The sequence below is a fragment of the Diceros bicornis genome, chromosome 12 (genome assembly GCF_020826845.1).
Source record: "Diceros bicornis minor isolate mBicDic1 chromosome 12, mDicBic1.mat.cur, whole genome shotgun sequence".
In the NCBI taxonomy this organism is placed as follows: domain Eukaryota; kingdom Metazoa; phylum Chordata; class Mammalia; order Perissodactyla; family Rhinocerotidae; genus Diceros; species Diceros bicornis.
This window is the reverse complement of record NC_080751.1, coordinates 9,164,332-9,188,990: the sequence shown is the minus strand read 5'-3', so window position 1 is coordinate 9,188,990 and position 24,659 is coordinate 9,164,332. Positions and strand designations below refer to the sequence as shown.

Here is a 24,659-nt window from a genome sequence, read left to right as displayed (position 1 = left end):
ATTATAAAAGTTACAGCTTGTTCTGAGGATTAAAATGAAATAATGCACAGAGAAGTACTTCATAAACTGTGAAATGCTGTTCACATTTTAGTGGTATGGTTTTAAATTATGAGTAATAGTACAGTGCATTTAGAGGACAGGAGTTGCCTCACACTGTAACACTAATCCCCACTATATAATCTGCTTTCTATGAATTTTCATATGAGTGTGCTAAGATTAGAGAATTTACAACACTATACACAGATTCTACTTTTTTAACCGTTTTGTTTTGATTTAGAAAGCAGGCTAATTTGGGTGCAAAAAGTAAACTTAAACACAAAGGCTTTTGAAAGTATGGGTTAGCCTGATAGTCTGTTTGAGGCACAGATTTGTTCATAAGGCACTTACGTGATACAGATGGGGAGATGTCAGATTCTCCTTTTATGACACCACACTCCAAATTTAGGGGCATATTTCAAATTTCACTAACTCTCCTTAGCAGCCTGTTTTGAATTTGTAACTGGCTGATAGGTTTGTCAGATTTAGTGGGGACGAGGGGACATCTATATATCTATATCTATATCTATATCTATATCTATATCTATATCTATATCTGCAACCCTAGAATGGAGAGTGATGGTATAACTGGCAAAATATTTTTACCAATAGTTTCAGTACAGGAAGGGCTGTGTGTGTGCAGGGGATGGCAGAAGCTGTCATATTTTACTTTATTTACGTGAATATTTTTCAAAATATTTAAGTAAATTTTATCTTGTAATTTTGAAAACCATTTGTAAAAATATTGAGGAAAAAAACATATCCGCAATAACGTCAAGTCAATGCTGATTCATTGACCATCAGTCAGAAGACTTGGTATGTTATCTTGACCAAGGATGACTTATAATTGGGGAGAAAAGAAAAAACTTAGAAATTATCTAGCTATTCTAACATGTTGGTTTAGAGATAAGAAAGCTGGGGTCTGGAGCCGGCCTGGTGGCGTAGCGGTTAAGTTCGCAGGCTCCACTTCGCGGCCCAGGGTTCGAAGGTTCAGATCCCAGGTGCACACCAACGCACCACTTGTCAAGCCATGCTGTGGCGGCGTCCCATATAAACTAGTGGAAGATGGGCACAGATGTTAGCTCAGGGCCAATCTTCCTCAGGAAAAAGAGAAAGATTGGCGACAGATGTTAACTCAGGGCTAATCTTCCTCACCAAAAAAAAAAGAAAGAAAGAAAGAAAAAAAAAAAAGCTGGGATCTAATACAGTTGAATGACTTGCGTGGTCTCACAGAAAGACCAAGAAGCAACACAAGAAATAAGACGCAGATATTCTGGCTTTTCACTATACCTCATAGCCCCTTACTTGTGTGAGTTACAAAGCAAAAGCCACATGCCTGCCACATGGTAGGCACTCAGTACATTCCTACTGATTGTCCAAAATATGGCCAATTCTGATTTTAACAGTCACCAGTGGTGGTTGTTAATCAGCAAATGTGTATCAAGTGTGAACTGAGATGACATTTATATGAGATCTTCAATAGGCAGGCCAGGAGTGAAGGGGACGACATTGCAGGGTCTAGCACAGTGGTCAGTGTTATTGAACAGAATGTTGGAAGGAATATACCCATTGAGAATGCCGTGTGGAAGAGCCTAGAGGCATGAAATCACCATCTGTTCAAGGAATAGTGACTAGTTCGTGGGGTTGTATTGGGGGTAGGAGAAAAGATTGGCGGGACAAACTGAGGTCAAATTGGCCAGGACTTTCTTGGACATTATCTTGTAGGTGTTGAATTGGCGTTAGAAGAATTTAGGCGGGTGACTGAAGTAACATGTGTATCATTAAAGATACCAATCAAATAGTAGGTTGGGTTCTCACACAGTGAATCTGATGACATAAAATAGCGGGGCTAAAAATTTTTAAGCTCAAGACTTAATTAGACTAATAATAAGGTGATCATAAAACTTGTCATCTACGTTAGGACACTTTTAAGAGTGAAGGGAGGCATTTGTATCAATTACACTGGGACAATGGAAGCAAATTGGAAGGTATCGTCAAGCTACCTATGAAGCAAACTCATACAGATGTGAGATGACTGGTTCTGTGGATGGTAATTAGTTGGCAGGTAGGTGTTTGGGGACTCCTGGAGACCAGGCCAACCCAAGGACTCATGAATGTAGGATGGATGCTATGGATCCCCAGAGCCTTGTCCTATAGAACCTCTGCTCACTGCTTTAAACCAATTTCCAATTTAAATTCTTGCAATGATACATTTACTTAGTGTCACAATGTCCTGTGCAAGCCCCATATTTAGAGAAGTTTTTTTTTTTTTTTTAAATCTGTGAACTACTTTAACCCTCTTGTAGTAAAAGTTTCTCTTTCTTAAAATTTCTCCATTCCTAAAGAATTAGCCAGACCTGAGTTTAGAACCCAGATGAGATCCTGGGTCCATCCCTCACTCTTTGAACATTGAACAAGTTTATTTCTTTTTTAAAGTATACCTGTGGAGTGGTTGACATATGGGCATTTCATAAGGATTAAATAAGCAATCAAAGTCTAGTGTTTAACACATAATAGACGTCCAATAAGTAGCTATTGTGTGTATTTATTTTATATTTCTTCACTATGGAAGCAGCTTTTTTTTTTACTGCCACCACACCCTCTCAGTTTATTTGGTTCCCTTCAGGTACATAGTATCTGTATCATAGCACTTATCTTACTGCATTATAATTGCTTTTTAAATTATCTTTCTCTCTCATTAGGCCAACAGTTCTCAAGTGAGGGCAATTTTGCCCTCCTCCCCAGGGTACATTTAGTGATATCTGGAGATATTTTGGTTGTCATAACTGAAGGAAGGGTACTACTGCCATCTAATTGGTAGAGGCCAAGGATGCTTCTAAATATCCTACAATGCATGGCCAAACGTTTAGCCGTGATCCAGCCTCAAATGGATTTTGTTACTCCCTTTAGTCGACATGTGGGTTGTTGCTGTGGCATCTCAAGTACACAGCTGACAGCTTCATGCCTGAGGTACCAGGTATGTTAAACCGGAACTCTAAGAGGGACACCAGAAAAAAAGTTACCAATAAGGGAATAGGCATCATATAGCTACTTAAATACCTCATTTACGCTTCTTAATCAAAAGCACCTGCAGGCTTTCATATAAAGGACAAAAGTCACATTTTTATCTGAATTAAATTATGAGAGAACATGAGATTAAATCATCTTTGGCTGTTTTGTGAAATGAGAAATGTGTGAGAACCTATTAGGAAGATTGCTTTAAATGGCTTTATCTATCTATGTATCTACCTTTCTATCTATTTACCTATTTTTCATCTGATAGCTGCCAGTTGTTAATAAGAGCTACAGGGCTCTTTAAGGAGATTGAGAAAAACTGAGGAAGCCAGCCTAGTATTCAGAGCAAGAAATCTGCTCTCAGACTTGGGAAACCCATTTTCCGATTGTTGGATGAGATGGGGCTCCTTCTCTATTCAGACAAGCTGGTTGATATAGGCCTTGTGCTGTGAGAAACTGAAGAGCTTTCTGAGAAATCAATTAGGGCTTTTGGAAACAGTCACATCTTCCCTCCCTGCCCTCACCCCAGTTCTCTTGGACTCCTTGTTAGCCTGAATCAGTAATGTATTTTAATAGGAAGTCAAAACCCTCAACAAATCATTATTCTGGTGTTTCCTGTTGCATCTTGCATTAGTTTGCTGGGGCTGCCACAACAAAGTACCACAGGCTGGGGTCTTTAAGAGTGGAAATTGGTTTTCTCACAGTTCTGGAGACTAGAAGTCTGAGATCAGGTTTCCTCAGAGTAGGTTTGTTCTAAGGCCTGTCTCCTTTGCTTGTAGATGACTGTCTTCTCCTGCATGGTCTTTCCTCTGTGTGTGTGTTTTTTCGTCTCATCTCTTCTTCTTTAAAGACAACAGTCATACTGGATTAGGGCCCACCCTAAAAACCTCATTTAACTTTAATTACCTCTTTTTAAAGATCCTGTCTCCAAATACAGTCACATTCTGAGGTACTAGGGGTTAGGACTTCAACATATGAATTTTTTTCGGGGGTGAGAGGACACAATTTAGCTAATGTCACACCACCACAGGGCTCAATATCAAGTAGGTGCTCAATAAATACTTGTTATTTGACAGAGAGATTTATTGTTTGAAGTAGAATGTGGTGACTGACCCCAGGACACACAGAGACAAAGGTCAGCCTGGCTGGTGTGATTCACAGCATACACATTCCACCCTGGCTCAGGCCACCACAGATGGAAGCCTACTCCAGTGCTCAATGGTCCTACCCCTGGAGTCATTGAATTTAAGAACACAAAGTTGGGATACTTAGACTATAGTTAATGTTGATTGGTTTGGTAGTTTTCTCTTTGTTTGTTTGTTTTCCACTTAGTAGGCCTTGATTAATCCACAAGGGAAAGAAGGCAATGAGAGGGTTGGGATAGCCCTGGAGAAGGAACTCAGATGGGAGACCCCTTCTGGGCAGTGAGTGTTCCTGTGGAGCTCTCTGGATAAGGAGGAAGAGAGGAGAGGGAAGGTGCATAGCTGAGTGGTGGTAATCCTGGTCTTGTGCTTCTACACATGTAGGTGAGGGAGAGAAGGGCAGACTACCTAGGCAACTTTGAGCTTAGCGCCAATCTGGCTTCTGCACAGGGAATGAAAGGACTTGAACTCGTAACATGGTGATTCATTCTCACATCAGACTCACTGCTGATTTCACTCAGGACCTGAACCTCCCTTCTGGTTCCTGGTTTCTGGTTTCTTTTTTGCCCAACTGTGAGTATTTTCTACCTTAGTAATAGTAACTGGATCCCTGGCCTGTTGTTCTGTTCCCTTAGTAGTTCCTGCTTTGGATCCACGGCAGTGCTGGTTTCCCCAAGCTGCAGCGTAAGGTCTCAGCCACCCTTTGCCTTAAACTACATACATATATCTTATTTTTCTTCTCTCTTTGCCTCCCCCATATCCCTACCATTATTTGATTTTTTCCCCCTCAGTTTTTCTTTCAGTGTCATGGACATTTCTAATTTCTAAATCCTAAATTCCCTGGTCAACGAATTTCCAATAGAAGCAGAGTTTATTTTTAACTTTCTAGGCTTCCTTCTCCCAGCCCGCACACAGAGGTTTCTGTCCTACCTTTTGTCCTGTTTAGAGATCAACTTTCTATTTTCCAAAATGACCACCATTTTATATCACTCCTTCATTGAGAACCTATGTGCCAGGTGCTGGACATAGTGAAACACACTTGAGTAAACTAGACAGAAGATGTTACTAATCTCATGAAGTTTACAGTTTAATGGTAGAAACGGGTGAAAAACCAGGAAACAAATCATCTATTTAAGATCTTTTTCAATTTTATTAATATTTTAGCAAAGAACTACTCAAGTCATTATAAATGAATTAAAATAATTCTCTAGAGATAGATCTCTAGACTTTGCATCATAGTGGAAGGGACACGTAGAGAAGAGATTTGTTCTTGCTGCTCAGATCTGCCTCTGGAGGCCTCCACTTACTGAGGTGTGTGTAAGTAATTAGCAGCTCCCCTCGAGACTCCCCTTCAGTGTGGGGCAGACGTGGCAGGACAGCTGCATCCGGCTTCCTCTTTTCAGCAAGGCCATCCCTTCCTTGACACGCCAAATGACAGTGACTGAAATAGAATCCACACGTGCTGCTTGGGGGATCTCCCTCTTCGTGGTGGTTAGTTATAGGTGCTTAGTTTGATTCAAATCATCAGTGAAGTGTGTTCACTCTGATTTCATTACCCACGCGTAGGGCTGAAAAGGAGGAATCAGTCCCCAACATTTGCTACATCTCTCACCAGCATAAGAAACCACAGTTGTCGGAGTTTGAATTTGTTACTACTTTATTAGTGAAATTTCTGGGTCCATGTCTGGTTCTCCTTTTTCATTTGTTTCATATTTGAATTGTATCATAAATGGACTTTAAAATGGTAAAAATTTCATGTGTGTTAAATACCACTCAGGTTTTAGATTTTCAGATGGAAATCTTGGTAAACCCAGATCCAGCGTATAAAACAATGTATTCTCACTAGACATTCAATCCATCCATCTTTTATTCGTTCATGGTTCAGATGCTGGGCACTGGGCCCCTCCTTAAGAAGTTTACTATCAAAAGAGGAAAACAATCAGGGTAAAGAATCTGTTTACTGGATACCATTTTCATGTTTGACTCAGATAGTCATTTTGCATGCGTTATCTCACCATAATCTTGGGTTAGGCATTATTTTCACTATTCTACAAATGAGGCCTGAGACTTTGTGAGTTCAGGTAAACTGCCAAGGGTTACACAGCTAATAGGTAGCAGAGCCAAGATGTAACTTAATACTGTTTGTGTCTGCTTCAAAAATTTTTCGAAGGAAGGGAAGGCATGGGAGAGGGCATGAAGGAAGGGCAGGTGAGGGTGTTCATTTGCATTGTCATTGTACATAAGAATGAGATAACACTGATTTCTTTATCAAAGCATCCCTCTGCCCCCACCCTAAGTCTTAGTAACATCAGTCCTCAGGAGACTAAGGTGACCCTCGGAGCTAGCACTATGTGTTTCCATGGCTGCACGTGACCAAATAGATAGTTATGGATGCACATAAACAGGTCAGTATTAGATTCTGGAAGGACTGAGATTTTCAGATTCATTTTCCTCAGTGGTCTAGGATCTCAACTCAGCCACGGAAGCTTGGCAAAAACATTCTTTGACTCCCATTATCAGGACTGACAGTTATCCTGTCACTAACTATAACTCTTATTGAGTACAAATGAAACTCATTTTTAGGACGTTGTACCTGATATGGGGAGATGTGATCTTCCTCTCTCAGAGCTTACACTCTGCTAGTGGAGAGAGTACCCATACAGTTAAGATAACGGCAGGTAAACTTGCAACACACACACAGACACATTCATATACACATGCATTCAAATGCAAAACATGATTATAATATTTTTATTTTACTCTACTGTGTTATATATGCAATTGACAGATGCATCACCAAACAATTCGGGGGTTAGTGCCAACCTATTCCAATAGTTTTTCTTTTTTTACAATCAGTGTTAAAAATTGAGTTTTCTATAGGCTTGATGACATAATTGGAAGCAACAGTAGTCCATTCAGTTCAGCTTACTCTCAGTGAACAGAGAAAATTCAAGCAATAACCCTTCGCCCTACTCCTGCCTTTTTCATTAGAGCTTGGAAGTCAAGGGACAGTACTACCAGATGTCTGACTATGAAGGATGTGGGGTGAGACCACTCAGTGCCAGCTTGCGCAAAGAAGGCTATGTAGGGATTTGTCTGGGGGGATGCTATGGCCTGACATCAGAGAAGGATTCTGCTAATTGCTATTGTGGTTGAGAGAAGGGAGGATTCTGTGTGGGCTGTGGGGTCAGGGAGAGGCAGGGCTTGATCTGCGCTGTAGAGGATTCTTCAGGATGGGGAAAAGAAGGCAGAATTGGCTTATAGGAGATTATTATGGGGTGCTCAGAGGAACTCTTTTCTGAGGAAGGACTAGGATGTACTTACAAGGGGACAGGGAGGTTGAGACCATGGGAACTTAAGACTAAATTTTCAGAAAATTTTGGGAAATCAGCGAGTGTAGACTTGAGTTTACCAGCAGAAGCTCTGAAATACTGCCTAGTTCAGGATCCTGTTTTTTCCTGTGTGTATGATCTTGCAAAATTTTCTTAAGCTCTCTATGCTTTAATGAGTTCGTCAATCTCCTTATTCCTTTGTCTGTCGCATCTAGCGAGACTTATTTTAAGGTCTACATGTAGATGTGACAATGACAGGCAAGGAATTTGGGGAAGCTGGTTTAATTTCTTCGTGCAGGGACTTTTTATGAAATGATGTGGCAGGCTGTGTCTACTCCGTATTGTTTTGGTTTCTCAGTCAGTAGTACAGCTTTTCTTTTCTAATTAAATGGTTAAGTTTAGAAACTTACGTTTTAGAGACAGAGTGACTAATTCATTGAGAATTAAGCAGAATTGCCTAAATTGTGGATTCTTGGTCCTATTTCAGGCTTACTATCAGTAAATTGTTACAAAACTTATGGTTCCCAAATCAACGGAATTTCATGAAAATCTGAAAATGCAGATTCCTGGGAGGCAATTGGAAAGGTTTTGATTAATCAAATGATTAGTCAGGTTGGGAGCCACTAAGCTATCCCTCTGTTTCCAGAACTTGTCTATAATTTTAAAAGTACTTATTAAAAAAATGAAGATTTCCAGCCTACTCCAGAACTACTGAATGGAATCTCTTGGTGAAGGGACCCAGCAATCTGCATTTGTAACAACTATCTCACATTGACAGTTTCTGACCTAAGGATTATTGAGCCTAAGACTATCCTACCTACCTTCTCGTTTCTAGCCACCATTTACTACGATTTAACCAACAACCTCCTGGGGACTTAATTCACCTAAAAGTTTTCACTGACAGCCTGTCACCATAGTCCTGCATTGTCAGAGATGTGTTTTTGAGAACAAGATGCTGCTCTTCTGGCTTTGTGAGTAGACAGGGATGAGCAATTGAGAAACACTCTCAGCCACCACACAAAGGCTCTGAGGAGGCCCTGGAGGTCAGAATCCGGCAATGGAGAATTAAGTGTAACCCAAGAAGTTCTCTCAATTTTGGCTATTTGCCCTCTTTCGCTTATAGTCAAGGGCTTTGCACTGTCATGAGACTTCAGTGAAGTGGGAGATGTGCACACAACTTGAAAATGTATAAGATGCTAGGATTATAATCTAAGGCAAAGGTTTTTGTTGTGTGTGTTTTGTTTTGAATTTTTTTCCTACAGCTGGTCTGGAGAGAATATGATGCACTTCTTAAAATTCCATGCAGACCTAGCAAACTTTCAGTAAGATCCCAGCATAGGAAGGAAAAGGATTTCAGTGTCTGGCTGGATGTGATGCGCATTCTCAACTCTCCCCCTTAATAGACACAGTGTACGCTACAGAGAGCAAAGTGTAATTTTAAGAACCTTGTAATTCTTTACAAGTTAACGCAGCAGATGGTGTTTATGGGAGCCACATAGTGAAGAATATTTGGGACGATGTGAGACATGTGTTCCAGGGTTTCGGCCTGCTTTCTACTTAGTTTAGTTTTTAACTGCCATGCTGCAAAAAATGCTATTTGCCTCATAAAGTTTTCATTGGTTCCAAGTGTCAGCAAATGCCCCAAGAGATGGTTCTATTATGGGGCAGATTCCAAGCATTCTCAGAAGGGCCTCTGAGGGGCCCCTGATTCACTTAAGCCTGAGGAGTGCCCCATGCTTGCCCCCTGGTCACACAATAGCTTCCTGGGCATTGGTGCTGGAGGTTGGTGGGCAGCCTGGGTTTCCAATCTGACTTGGGGGTGGGTTTGGGAAGTTGAGAAACAGCCCAAAGCTTGATAAGTTCTGCTCCTGGAAAGTAAAAGACAGTTTGAAAGGGCTCACAATGAGGTTAGCCATTCTAGATTGGGGCTTGCTAGTGTATAAATAGTTAAAATATTTCTTTAGTTATTTTGACTCTCCAGATAATCAAAACCAAAATACTATTCTCTCTTACTTCCCTCATAGTGATAAAACTTAAAGTGACCTGGACCTGCGTGGCTGTTTTCCAAACAGTGCTGGCCTTTTGAAGGGGAGCATGAGAAGAAGGAGAAAGTGCCAAGATGTATTGGGTGGTGGTGACACTGGAGAGGACAGGAATAGGTGTTCCTCCCAGGCTTTGGCAAAGACCAAGAGGTCAGATTTGATTTGGGCAGGAAAAATGCCTTGGTTCTGAAGCGTGCAAGAAGATCTCTTTGGGGGACCCTGGGCATGCGGGCAGAGCCTCGCACTGCTCACCTGTGTAATTCATCTTCCCAGTGTCACCTAGGAAGCTTTCTCATTTTCCTTTGCTGTAGGGTTGGCAAACAGAAGAGTCACAGGTGTTCTCTAGAATGGCCAGCCTCTTTGTCCCAGTCAGGGTTATACCCATCTCATGGAAGTGCCATTGCACCAAACCCATTGTCTTTTAGTATCCAGTGTCCTCAAATTTATCTACTCCCATCTCCCACTATTTTGAGAGAAAGATTTGATACAAAGTCATGTACTATTTGTATGTTTCTTCTCCCAAGTGTGTGTACATCTTAATCCTATGTGTGCAATTGAAGGCTTTGATTTCCATTTTCTTCCTGCTTAGATTTTTAACAGGAAAGGAAGAGAATGAGTGTAGAAAGAGTAGGGAACAATATTATTCTACCATTGGTGAGGATATAGCTACTGTTCAACTCCACCTCTGCACAAAAGCAGCCTTGTCCCCAAAGATCCATATCATGTAATTATGTCAAACAGCCAGAGTACTAATTATTTCATTCATTCTTATTCAATATATATTCATATGTATGTATCTATACATATTTCTAATTTACTTAGCACCAAGTGTGTATAAGGAACTGTCCAGGAAACTTCCAAGTTTCAAGGAAATATAATTGGCTGACATCTTCCTGTCTGCTATGGACTGAACTGTGTCCCTTCAAAATTCATATGTTGAAGCCCTAATCCCCCAGTGTGATGATATTTGGAGATGGGGCCTTTGGTATGTAATTAGGTTGAGATGAGATATTAGAGTGTGGTCCTCATAATAGGATAGTACCCTTATAAGAAGAGACACTAAAAAGCTTGCTTGCTGTCTCTCTCTACCATTTGAGGACATAGTGAGAAGACAGCCATCTATGAGCCGAGAAGAGAGCTCTCACCAGAAACCAAAACTGCTGGACCTTGATCTTAGACTTTCTAGCCTCCAGAATTGTGAGAAAATAAATTTCTTTTGTTTAAGCCACCCAGTCTATGACGTTGTGTTCTGGCAGCCCAAGCTGACTAATACACTGTCCTTAATTTCCCATGCTTCTAAGTGTGAGGAAGGGACAGATAGTCCTGATTAGTTTCTGAACAATTCACAATCATAATGATGCGTCTTATATATTTATTTTTTAGCTTTAGAGTGTGACATCTGAAATTCAATTAACAATGCAAAAGCTTTGCATGATATATAGTTGTTGCCTGAGTGGGAATTGTTTACAAAACACCAAATAAATGATATAAATGGCTATAGGTGCTCAGATAAGGATGGGTCACTGTGAGCTAGGAGGGCAGGAAGGTGTGATGAAGGAATTACAATATGGAATGGTCCCTGATATATGGGTAGATGAGGCACAGATAGACTTTCCATAAACTAAGGTAACCCTTTGCCTGAGTGTTTTCTGATTTCTGTGGACTCTCAGCAATGTGGACCCAGTTATTGACCTCTTTTTGAGATGGTGGAAAATGCTAAACTCTAGGGATCCTTTAGGTGTTGATAGCTTAAACTGTAACTGAGTGGTTTGGGGAATATGCACTTAAAAATGAAGTGGAAGTTTAAGTTTCATTGAAATTTAAATCATTTATTCAGTATGGGTATATGTGTTTGTGTGTGTATAAAATCAATGGAAATTTGCACTTTGCCTTGGCTACTTTCATCTCAACCGTAAAGATAAAATGGCATTTTTTAGCAGTTTGCTCAGTTCATGGTCTCTCACAGGCTTCGAAGAAATGTACAGTTAATTAACCCTGGCTTTCAGCAATCACCCAAGGTTGGGAGCTGAGGAGGGGGGCTCTGATGAAAAATGCCTTCTACTCAGGGTTGCCTGACAGATAATCACTGAAGACTACACCTGTGTTGATAAAATAAATCAAGGAGCAAGAATTGTAACATTACACAGGTGCCAACCACTTCCTGTGGCTTTGATCAGCAAATTGTGAAGTAGGTGAAATTTATTTTTAGGACCCCACATTTTCCAAATCATTCATCTCTTTCATACCTACTTCCTATCCCCAGGTGCCCACTTGGACCATCCACCCTTCTCTTCATAAACAAGTATTTCCAGAGCACTTCTGAGGCATTTCATACTGAGTCCTCTAGGAGGAAACCAAGGCGTTCACCAGGCACAAAAATCTTGGATTCTACTCTGCAGTCACATGAAAACGATAAATAATGCAGGATGGTGTATTGTTAACATCTCCATTATTTGACACAGTACCTAACTGAAGGATGTGGTTAGAGGAGAGGAAGATCCTCAAGGGCTACATCAGTCTAGAAACACTCCCTGGAGGTGGAGGATTTTGAGCTGTTCCTTGAAAAATAGGTAGAACCTGGTTAGGTAAATGGTTGAAGGGAGAATGTCAGGGACCAACATGAAGCAGAAAGTTTGTGAGTTGTTGAGAAGGAACAAATTGATTAGAAATGTGGGCGATTACAAGAGGGAGATACGATTATGAAGTCTTAAAATACAGACCCAAGAATTTAGTAGAAAGTAGGGATACAGTAAGAACTCAGGAATATTGAGCCAAAGTGAAAGGTTGGTTTTTACAGGCCATATTGAGGATGAAGAGAAAGAGAAATCAACAAAGGATGGTGTGGTGTTGGATATCTATACCAGGGTGGATGGGTGTCATGGGCAGAGGGATTTGAGGAACAGCAGGAATCCTAGAGACTTTCTGATGGACAAATTCTCAAGGCTAGTGACTAACTGGATTTAGGGGAGAAATATGACAGGATTTAGAGCTTGGGTGATGATTAGTGCTGGGGAAAACCCTGGAAGTGAAACAAAGGCCTGAGTTTCCAGGGTGTGCGTTAGGCTATGTCGATGGGGGACCTTGCTGGGGTCTTCCCTCTCTACCACCCTGCCTTCAAATTATTTTGGTTTGGTATTTTAAGGTCTCCGATTTAGTCAGGCCTTTCTGGTTGTAAGTGGCAGAAATCCAACATGAACAATCATGGGGGAATTTATTAACTCATCACACCAGGAAATCCACTGATAGATATTTATGTCTTAAAATGCAACTGGATTCAGGAGCCCATGTGTTTTATTCACTGATTTAGTAAAATTTATTGAATGCCCGTTATGTGCCAGGCACAGCTCCAGGCTCTAAGGATATAATGATAAGCAAAACAAAGACTGTACCCTCATGGAGATTTATTTTACAAGTTAGTATATAACGGAAAATATTAACTGATTTGATTTGAGTCTAAAACCTGACTTCCCTTCTCCTTCTCTTCTCTTCTTTCTCCTCTTTCTGTTTCCTTTCCCTACTCCTCATCCTTTCCCTGCCTCAAATTAATCCACCTCCCACTCTCAGCTATGCTTTTCTTTCCAGGGTGTCTATTTTCAGAGACTTCCCAAGTAGCTCAAAGTTTATCTGCTGCCCATTTATCAATCCCAGTGGGAAAAATATACTTCCTTCTTAATAATTCTGCCTACAACTCGATAGTAGGTTTCTCACTGGTTTGGATGTTTTCATAAGTTTATCCCTTAGCCAGAAACCGTTGGTTAAGTATCAAAAGGAAAAATTAGAGAACTTGCCAAAAGAATATGGGTGAGTTGCTGGGAGGATGAACACAAGTAGTGGTAGACCCGGATCTCCTGGAGCCAGTCTTTCTTTGTGCTTTGCCTGATGGGTGTCCTAACATTGCTATGCTAATAAGCAGGGTCTGAGAGTCTCGCCAATAATGCCATCCTAATCTTCTCACCTTATATACTGATGATTCTTTCCTTGAGCATTGACGGGGTCTGGCAGAGAAGTGTCAGATACATTTTTGCCCTGACACTTTGTCATCAGTTTTTCCCTTTCTTCCTTTATCCCCCCACCCCTCATCCCAGGGTCCAGGAAAGCTGGGTTGTGATGTGGTCAGAGCATCCTGATCATGTGGTTGATTTGTGGCCACTGCTAAACTTTCATCCATTCTAAAGAGATATTGCCATTTCTTTTCCAAGAAAAATGTCCATAGCTAGCTAAAAGGAAATATTTAGAAAGGTCCATATTCTCAGGCTGCAATTTACACATAATTCAAAGGTATTATGAAATGTTCAAGGTTCTATAAATAATGGTGCTATTTGTAATAAGAATAAGATTTCTATATGCAGGATTTGTGGGAAGATGGGCAACCCTCCAAATATGATAGAGTGACTGCTGGATCAATAGATAATTTTTTCTGCTCCCTCTTGTTGTCTAAATCATAGGTTTAAATGACAGGAAAATGTGTTGGAGATAGAGTGCAGGGCACATTATTGCTTTCTGCCATGCTGATGACTTTGCCTTCAAATGACAACAATTCGAAGACTGGGCATTTGATTAGCTCCCCACACATTCAATATATTAGAGTCACAGCTTTACAATATTTTGAAGATTTCTCATACATTCAACAAAGTTTGCAGATACCTTTGAGGGAAAGGAAAAGAGTGATGGACATCTGCCTTCTCACAGCCATTTCTCACATATTAACATTGTGCCCTGAAACTAACATGAAACCATGGATCTGATGGAAGCATTAAGATGGTAGATTTATATTTCCAGGGCCTCCGTGAATAACTTGTATTGAATTATGTGTTTAGGGTGGGATGAAGGGCTGGGATGGGGAATGGTTTTTTAAGAAATATTCGGTCAATTTCAGAAATTTAAAAATTAATATTTCTTTTTTGTTTTACAAATTAGGGAGTTGGTATCTGTTGTGTAATAATCAGCATATAATATAAATATATTGCACACATCTTCAGTATTTCAGAAGTGGTGATGGATTTTAATGTAGTAAAAAAGAGAGAGAAAGAAGAAAAAGGAACATCCTCATCCAAAGTAGAGGAGCTTTTACTTTTATTTCCCAAGTGGGCAAAGGGTAGTATTATAAAAAATTGTTGAAATAAAATATTGAGTTTTTCTTGAAGACTAATTGTGAAAATCAGTATTTCAATTAATGGCCTCAATCCTTTTGTGTAGGATTAAACTGAAAATATGAAAGTCTCCTTGACAGCGTCTGATACTTTGGCAAACTGGACTTGAGTTTAGAGCCAGAGGATGAGAGAATAAAGGATCCCTATAAAAATCCAAATCAGGAAATTCATTCCCTTCCCTCTCATCAATTCAAGCCATGGATCTACCCCAAATGTGTTTTGTCAAATAGAGCCCAAAGACTAAAACAAATAAAGTTTAATAAACACGCACCTCCCTAGCACAACAGATGGCAACTAGGAAAGCTGCCTGAAGCAATGTGAGAGAGGACTCTCTTCTTTTTTTTAGTAACGATATTTATTAAATGGCTATCTCTATTGCAGACTCATTTCTGCAGGTAAAGATAAAGAAGGCAAGTGGGGAGCAGGTCCTAGAAAGGCACACAAGGTCTGTGGACAAAACGTGACAAAGGAAATGCATCTCAAACTAAGTTTTTTTTTTTTTTTTTGATAGCCTTTGAAAAAAAATACATGAAACTCTGTAAAATCATAGAATCCTAGAACTTTAGAGATGGGAGATACTTTAGACATAGAATGGAAGAAGCCCTGAACTGGGAGTCTGGAGGTCCTGGTCAGACACTCCTTAGCTGTGTGATGAGAATCAGCGAGTTCATCTCTCTGAACCTTGCTGTCTTCATCTTTGAGTGAGGGAAGGGGAGCCGGGAAGGATAGAAAACCAACATTGATTGCATTACCTCTGCTGGGTTAGGTACTGTGTTAAACACATTACCTATCTCTTTAGTGTTCATGGTAATCCCACACAGCAAGTATTTATCCACATTTCAGAGATGAAGAAAATCCCAATTGACAGCCAATTCCCAGCCCTTTCTGCCATGCCATGAGAGCTTCCCTATAACAAGGGAAGTGTGGTTCCATGTTCTTGACGGTGTTTCAGGCTCCCACGTTTCCTGGTTCTGAAACTCGTCTCTGGCCCCTCCATTCGACAGATGATAAGTCTGGAGTCTAGAGAAGTTGCCAGATCACTTAGTTACTGGCAGAGAGTGGTTACAACTGTTTTTTTTTTTTTTCCTTTTGTTTAGTAAAGTTAGGGAGTAAAGGTAGATGAGTGACTTGAGGCTACACCTTGTTGTTTTATTATCAGGTGATGATGTCAAAATGAAGACATAGATCTCCTTTCACTTCAGTTTATTAAACTATTTTTAATGTATAGAGTTTGGAGGGTCAGGGAAGGAGAGTTGACTGAGGCTTCTAGTTGATTCCCTGGGAACTAGAATTTGCTCAAGATGATCAACTTCTTAGTTATTTAACAAATATATCGAAGAACCTACTATGTAAAAGACATTCATCTGGAGTTTCTGCCCCTTATTTCACTCTTAGAAATATCACAGACTAGTTGCCTATTTAAAATGAACTGCCCCAGATATTCCTTCCTTAAAGAGAAATAACCTTTCCTTTAGGAATTCTAGTTTTTGGCAAGGTTTTCATACATTATCTGCCTGAGTGGAGAAAGCAGAAGTCCAGGTAATCCAAAAATAGTTTCAATGTCATTTCCAAATCAATTCTTTCATTTTTCCCACAGCAGAAATAGTTTCCTAATTACCCTGAATACTGTTAATGCCTTTTATTGTTTCCAGCACATTGACATCATGATTGATTGTCCTGCTAACCTGGTGAAGAAGACAGGGCATATATTATGCTATCCATTGTGCTTATGAAAAAACTCAGACATAAAAAATGGGCAAATCGTTAGTCTAAGATCACAGGGCCTAAAAAGGGAGGGCTGACACTAGAAGGCAAGAGTCTTTTTTTGTTTTGTCTCTCTCAGTGATTGCCTTCCTGTCCAATTTAGGCTGATAATTTAAAAGTATTTCCACATGGGGACAAAACAGAGCCCAGAAAAGTATGGAGTGATGGCTTGCTAGTCCCCATTTGGATGTAAATCTGAGCGTTGAGGGGTTACTACCGTTATTTCTACATCCATACTTTATTTAAAGAAATTAGAGCTGACAAAAGGCCAGAGAATAGAGAATTGACGATTTTAGCCAGTGGCCCAAATGTCCTAGATTCTAGTCCTTGCTTTCCCATTCCCCAGCCTCTCTAGACAGTGAGAACAACTATGGCACCCAAGTCACCTGCATATTTTTTTTTTTTTTTTTTTTAAAGATTTTATTTCTTTATTTTTCCCCCAAAGCCCCGGTAGATAGTTGTATGTCGTAGTTGCACATCCATTCTAGTTGCTGTATGTGGGACGCGGCCTCAGCATGGCCGGAGAAGCGGTGCGTCAGTGCTCGCCCGGGATCCGAACCCGGGCCGCCAGCAGCGGAGTGCGCGCACTTAACCGCTAAGCCACGGGGCCGGCCCTCACCTGCATATTTTTGATTGCCTTCTGCCAAAGACTTGGAAGCTAGAGAAGCCCAGGATTGCAAATGTTATACAAACAGAATCCCAAAAACACAGTGACATGGAATGCTAATGTCACCAGAGATCCTCTGAGCTTGCAGATCAAAATATAGCTGGCAGCAATCACACTGTAAAGAAGCTCTTATGAAAATAACATCTCTACAGCTAGTCAGACTGATTCCTTCACATCATGGAGAAAAGGCTGGCCCATTCCACTCACTGTCCTTCCAGAATCCACCCTGCTGTTTCTCATCTTGCTGCCTTTTTTTAAGCCATTCAGTCCTCCGTTTAAACGCCTCCTTCTTTCCTCTTCAAATCTTAAGCAGGACTTCAGGTCTAGCTAAATTCCCCCACCCCTCTGTGAAACTACTTGACTTCCCAAATGTAACATCTCCCTCTTCAGAGCTACTCATTTTTCCCTTTAGAGTGCTAGTCTCTCTGCAGAGTTGTTCGTGTTGTTAGTCTCATGTTCTGTTCTGTTCACCTGGATGAGGAGCTCTTTGGGCATGAGGACTGTGGCTCTCGCTTTTTGTGTGTCCCCATGGTGACCAACAAGATGCCTCACATCTAAGAGATACAGGCTTTACAGTCACACATTACTAATGCCAGATGGGATGCAGAATCCCATGTTGCACTTCTGTTCACAGGATGAGGTAACCAAGCCTTCCCACATGTGTCTGTCCCAACCCCAGTTACAATCTTGAGCATTGCTATTACCCCTGGGGGTTGGGTTGCCTGATTTCGCACGTAAAAATACAGGACACCCAGCTAAATTTGAATTTTAGGTAAACAATGATTGTCTTCTTTTTTTAGTATAAATGCATTCTCCAAATTTTTAAAGTTTAAAATTAAAAAATGATACCTGACCTGTACTTGCATGACCTACCTCACTTATCTCCCCCTAATCCTGGCCCTGTTGGGTCCTGTCTTTATTTAAAATTTTGATATTTGTTCAACATGGATTTTTTTGCATTAATTTTGAGTTTTGAAAATATTGCGTTAAAATATCATTTATCTTGATTACTGAGTCCTTTGGTCCCCCCTTAAATTTCATACCTCACGTGAGTACTTCACTTTCCTCACCTAGTCCCAGACCTGCTCTGATCTTCCTTTTCTCATTTGTAAAAGGACGATAATGATACACCACTGGGAGGGTGAAATTAGCCCAGTGTCTGACACGCAGTATTTATTTAGTAATTATTTTGTGTATCCACACTGTCTGGAATTTTTTTTTTTACAATGAAAAGTTTGGTGATTCAGTCTCCTTCTCTCATAATCACATTTTAAACCAAACTCATAATTGTTAATTTTCAAAGTAAGTTTTTATCACTCTCGTAAGTGGAAAGGGCTTAGGAAATCTGCAGTTCTCAGAATGATCATGGTCCGGACCTCCACAAAAGCGCCCCCTATTTTGATGGCAGACATCCTATTTGCAAGGAGAAAACCAAAGAGACAAGAAACAGCTCTGGCTGCTACACCTGTGGCACCCCTGAATGTGGAGAGCCAGGGCACTGAGGTCCCACTTGTTATGTAACCAGCTTCCCTCGAAGGATAAACCAGCGCATTGTTCTTCTCCATATACTTTGTTTTCTTGGAGCTAGTTGTACACTGATATTTCACAGTTGTAAATGTTAGTCACTTTATTTTAAGCTCTTTCTACTTAAAAACTTCAGTGCATTTGTCTGAAAGGGTCAGCATATGAGTGTAGGGAGTGGAAAAGGATGATGGGGATTTTTAGGATTTTAGATGATTAAAAATATACACACATATGCCCTGCTTTTGGCTTTTTCATGAAAAAACCCTGTAGGGTTACACATCAGCCATTTGTTCAGAAAAAAATGATAAATTAAGCAAGTTGCAGAAAAGAGTGACTGCTTTAAATGTAGATGTGGTATATATATGTATCAGCTTTATGTAATCTGGATTTTGTCATTGGAAGAGAACATTTGGAAATCTGTTGGATGGTAATTTCTATGGATCCCAAAACACATTATCCTGTTCGGCGCAATTTATGACCTGGGATCTCATTGCATCATATACACAAATTACTGCAGAAACTTACATAATTTCACAGAGACTGAGTATGGAAGAAGAATTGGTCTGCCACCGGGACCATAAATAAACAGATCTGTAGGGTGTTGGACTAAAGTTTAGATACTTTAATAGATTTGACAAAGCTCTTGAAAACAGTTTTCTCTTAAAGGGAAGATAATGCCATCCATAAAGTTATATAGGTCCTTTTATCCATGGGAATGTTGTTTTAAAAAGATAATGGAGATTCTGTTTTATTTGGTTTTAATTGTTTTACTACAGCCATCAAAAAAAAAAAAAAAAGATGGAGAAAAAAAGAAACTAATGAAAATTCCAAGTGAATACTTTATTTAAAAAATCTTTTTTTCCCTGTATCTTTGCCTGTTACAGTCATAAGGGAAAATTTCCTCATGACCTCAAGCTGTGGGTTCCTTATTATGATGGTTAGCATTCCACTGCATGACAGAACGGAGATTACAAACACTATATTTTCTAGTAAAGCATCTCTTTTGATTTTGGTACAGAAGTTACAATAGGGCCTATGATATAATGGTATGAAATTCTGAATTCTAGTGATTTACCTTAAATTTCTTTTCTAATTTAGTTTTTATCCTCTCAATCATTTTTTATTCAGAAGTGTGCTTACATAACAGAGGAGCACAAAGCATTGGTATTTGAAGGCAAAAAAAAAAAAAAAATCCTTGTTTTTACTTAATTGCTCAATGTCTGGAAGGGAAGAATACATAGATTTGCATGGAGTTGAATATGGACATATGTGTAACCATCCCAAGAATGTATTGATTTTCATCAATTTTAATTTTTATTTCAGAGGAAACCAATTTTAGAGACCAAATCATGTTAGCTGTGTATTGAAAATAATCTTTCATTTTTATTGGTTGGACTCTACAACTCAAGTGTATTTCTGAATTTTTTTTTTAACCTATAATGTCACTAACATTAAATTTTCTAAATCAGAAATTATTTCTCTTTTCTTAATAGACTGGAAGGAAAGAAAAAGGAGATCCTCTAAACATTGCAATTGATAAGATGACCAAGAAAACAAGAGATCTAAGGAGACAGGTACTCTTTTTTGTTTTTATTTTAAGTGCATGGTACTTACTGGTGGTTTCCAAGAATGTCCTTTTTCAGGGTGCCTTCTTAGAGCTGACGTTCGGGTTGCTATTCTTTATAACATCTGCATATACACAGACACACTTCATCTACCAGGTAGAGTCTGCTGAGCAGACAGCTGTGACAGCTGCAAGAGGTGTGATGATGAAAACAACCTCGGAATGGGCAGCCTGCTCATGGCCTAGACACAACCTTCCCAGGTAGAGACTTGATGAATTCACTACCTTCGACATCTAGTTTTCAGATTTCTGGATCCAGGTATGCAAAAAGTTGTCTCTGATTTCTGCTGGTTCTTACTTTTCAAATTTCCAAGGCATTCAATGAATAAACAAGAATGCTAATGGTTAATGAGAAATACAACTCTGATGTGCCAATTAAGGTCTCTGACCCAGTGTATTCCTTTGGGGTCACAAATCTAGGGGACAGTTTTCTTATCAGATGGTTTTTTGGGAAGCAGGGAACCAAAGCAAGGAAAGTCAGTTGGATGATTTGAATGCCTAATGGCATCGTTCATCTGATGGGTCCGTTATGGGGGGGAGCGTAATCTCTGGTCAGGGCCCTTTTTCCTCTTGAAAGTGCTATATGAACACTGGTAACCCTATTGCTTGTAACCTTTATTTTTTTTGTTTCCATGGTGAGTTCCAATTTCTCTTTGGGTAGTGTTCTTTCTCTAGAAGAGTTATATCATCCATTAAGTTACAATAAAATTCCTTCTTGATTTTTGCCTGAGAGGCATCCTGTCTTCTACTGGTAACTTTTGCATATATCCATCTCATTCCTTAAGTGTTGTTTGTGTTAGTCAGCTAGAACCAACCACTGCCCCAGGGCAACACCAGCTTTGCTTTCCGCAGCTGGAAAAACTGGACTGGCATGGCTGCATCTAGCACTCGCTCCTGTAGCATGTCAAATACAGATAAGATCAGTAAGGTGCTGGGGCAAGAATGGCCAAGGAGCATCTTAGAAATGGTTTGAATGGGAGGAAGACACCACTTCTGATTACTGCTGGGGAGCTTCTGGGCTCTTTTCAAGATATCACCAGAAGGTGTAGACACACTTGAGCTAATGTCCTCCAGAAGATATCACAATTAGTTCTGGAATATGAAGACTCTAGTTTGACTGCCTAGCTAACAAGCTCTCTTGGGGAAAGTGTTTTCTTTTTATTTTACCTTGGAATAAAAGAGAATAAAACATTGTCCTCTTTGGCATTAGTAAGTAATACCAAATAGATATATGGCCGGGTCTGTCTCTCCTTGCCCTCTTAGATCATCTCTCTATACAAAGCCCCCATCTGATGTGAAATGATATGGGTAGTAGGAATTGGGACTGGGGTTAATGGAAAATATGGAATCAGGTCTCTAGAGCCCAGGGTTTTACTTCTAGCTCTGCCACTGAACTGCCCGTGAGACTCTGGATCCTTCATCTCTTGGTCTCCTTTTCTCATCTAGGAAAGCAGGGAGCCAAACTAGATCTGTAAACTGTCTTTTGGCTGTATAAGATTGAATGAGTCAACCCTCATTCATTTCCTATGCCACAGGTGCTAATGCCTGATAGTCACAGATTTTAAAAAGCTGTGGGGCTTGCCTTTGGCTAGATTGTCAACCAGACAAAAATCATGAACTGAGTCTTCTCACCTCCCCAATCTCTTAGTCTGAGTAGGGGACCATTCTTTTACATTCAGGAGCTAACACCCTCAGTTCTCTGCACTCATGGACCTATCATAGCAATGTTTTGTCTTATTGAAGGAATGGATAAGGAATTTTTGCTCTGGTGTCACAATTCTCAGAAAAGGGTTGACTGTTTTTAGCTGGGGACAATGGTGAAATTTGAAGGTGGATTTTATGGTGGAATTTTAAATGCTTTGGTGACAAGCTCCTTGGAGAGCTTCTTTTAGGTTGGCAGTGGGAGGGGTATGTCATCCCTTGAAATCATTCCATGCATAAGATAGTATTTTTATGCTCACCTTTTCCAAAGATCGAGGAGAATAAAGGTAAAAAGAGAATTGTTTCATGATATTGAACTCTAACAGTTATAGCATAATTTTACATCACATCCCTGAATTTGGTTCAAACATCTTTCTCTTCCCCAATCTGCCTTTCTAGAACTAAGATAGTCCCCATCTGTCAGTTCCATCCCTACTCATATGCTGGGATATTTTTGTCTTTCTTCCCATCTCTTCTGTTTCTCCATGTACACCTGTAGTGGTACAAAAGCTTCTCTGATCTCAACAGAAGCTACCTAGCACTTATGCAGATGGAATATGCGATGACTCTGATTAGCTTGGCTCAGGTAGATCTTCAGCTTAGATCTGGGTAGCTAGTTAATTGGATTAACAAGGTTTTATGTAAGTCTCTGATAGCAGCTATGTAGTGTGGCCAATGGATGCTAGCGGTTCAAATGAATGTTTCTCTCTTGCTGAAACAATTTCTGTTCTTTCAGTTACAGACAAGCCTTTGTTAGAAGAGATTCTAAATGAGAACCCTCAGTTATCCATGTCTACTTCTCTGTACACGTTTATTTCTTTATAGAATATTTAGAGCAATCAAATTACATAGGAAAAAATGCTGAAATCAAAGAATAATATTTCTAGTAACTTTATAAGTTCCCACTCTTTCACTCTCCTGCCTCTTCCTCATAGCCCTAAGGCTGGGCAGTGTCCTTCAGAAGGGTAACTTTGGATTCTTGCAAAGTTCTAGTCACCAAATTAACAAGAAATAAAGTCAATCATGATCATTATCTTGGTCTTCTTTAATGAAAGAAAGTAGACTTAAACTTTTGTAGACACTTGAAAAAAATCAAGAGTAATTTAACAAAAAGCATTTCTAAGTAGAATTTTCAAGTAAGTAGAACCCCTTTCTTCAGGTAGTATATCCCAAGGAACTGGGGAATCATAAATTGTGAAAAAGGTCACAGGACCCCAAGGGTGTTATTTAAAACTGATTGGCTTGGAACCATCTTGCCAATTAAACTCGTGAGAGTAGGCAGTGGTAGAGCAGAATCCTCTTAAGAGTATTTTGTTTGGATTTAAAAATGATTTAGGGGAATATAACTACCAGCATTAAACATGAGGTTTTAATTTTAGAGCTGTGGGCACAGGATGCCCCATGTCTGAGCTACTGTCACCGCTGTGATTCTGGAATAAGACCATTATAAAAACAAAAGCTTTGGCTGACTCCCTGCCTGGGTACCTAGTAGCCCACACGGTCTGTCCATCCCTTAGATGACTCAGTTGGTATCTATCAGCTGCTTCTCGACATCCTCCTTCTATGTGCCACCTGTGAACTATTCTAGGCATGATCTCTTAATTTTCCCTAAACTTACAGGGATGCTGGTTTATCCTGGTTATTATTTTGGTCCTTTTGTTAGTCTTTTTTTTTCCAAGTTGATAAGCAAATCAGGACCCAAATGTTCCCCTATGAGGAGCTAATAAATAATGATCATAACATGTTAGGGTGTTGCTAAACTTAGCAACTCTCTCCTTCCCAAAACCAATCAAGGGCCTAATTCTTATCCCTTCACCCTTAATAGCCATCACAATAATTCCAGCAATGAGATGCAGCGAGTATCTACTTGACAAAAGTGTCAATTTTGCTGTTATAATCAAAACATTTTCAACAGACAAACAAAAACCATGTATAGAATGCTTTTACATTGGGTTGAATACTTAATAGAATGGATTATATGACAAAGGATTAAAAACAAACAAGCAAAGCGTGTCACATAAAAGTCGATTTATCAAGACCCTTCCTCCAGATAGGACTACCGAAAAGTCTTCCAAGATTAAAAAGAAATAACTATCGTTGAAGAATTTCCTCAGCGGTCTACTTTGTGAACCAATTCCTTTTATAAGAACTATGGCTAAAGGTGGGCAGTCATCAGCAAGAGCTTGTAAACTAAACTATAGCTGACAAGTATTGAGTCCTTACAATGTGCCAGGCTCTGTTCTAAGTTCTTTCCATGAATGGACCGCATTTAATCCTCACACCAGCTTTGTGAGGTAGAAAAGATTGTCAACATGCCCCTTTAACAGATGAGGACATGAAGCAAAGTAATGCACCCATGGCCACACCAAGTGTGGATGCTTGGAGGTTCCAGCCTATCAGTCTAGCTGTAGGGTCTTTGCTCAGAACCCTTCCCCATCCTGCCTCTCCATAGAACCAGCATATGCAATTGGGTCACCCATATACTAATCTACTCTGGGGGATGCAGTTGGGGAAGAAGGAGGGTTAACATAAATATGTAGAGGTGCTTTGTGGTTTTCAATAGCACCTTCACCTTTACTGCTTCAGAGTTTGGGTTGGGTGACATGTACGTATTGCAGGCAGAAAAAAAATCTGTGGTGAATGTCAAAGATACGGTTCTTGC

General features: G+C 39.9%; 1 protein-coding gene across 4 annotated transcripts in view; it reads left to right on the top strand.

Annotated features, from left to right (window-relative positions):
* Positions 1 to 24,659, top strand: part of CTNNA2 (catenin alpha 2) — a 1,068,899-nt gene that overhangs the window by 796,445 nt on the left and 247,795 nt on the right. For all 4 annotated transcript variants that reach the window (XM_058550823.1, XM_058550821.1, XM_058550822.1 and 1 more), the window contains one exon: positions 20,166 to 20,246. In XM_058550823.1, the coding sequence (XP_058406806.1) occupies positions 20,166 to 20,246 (81 nt within the window). The remainder of the gene's footprint in view (positions 1 to 20,165; positions 20,247 to 24,659) is intronic.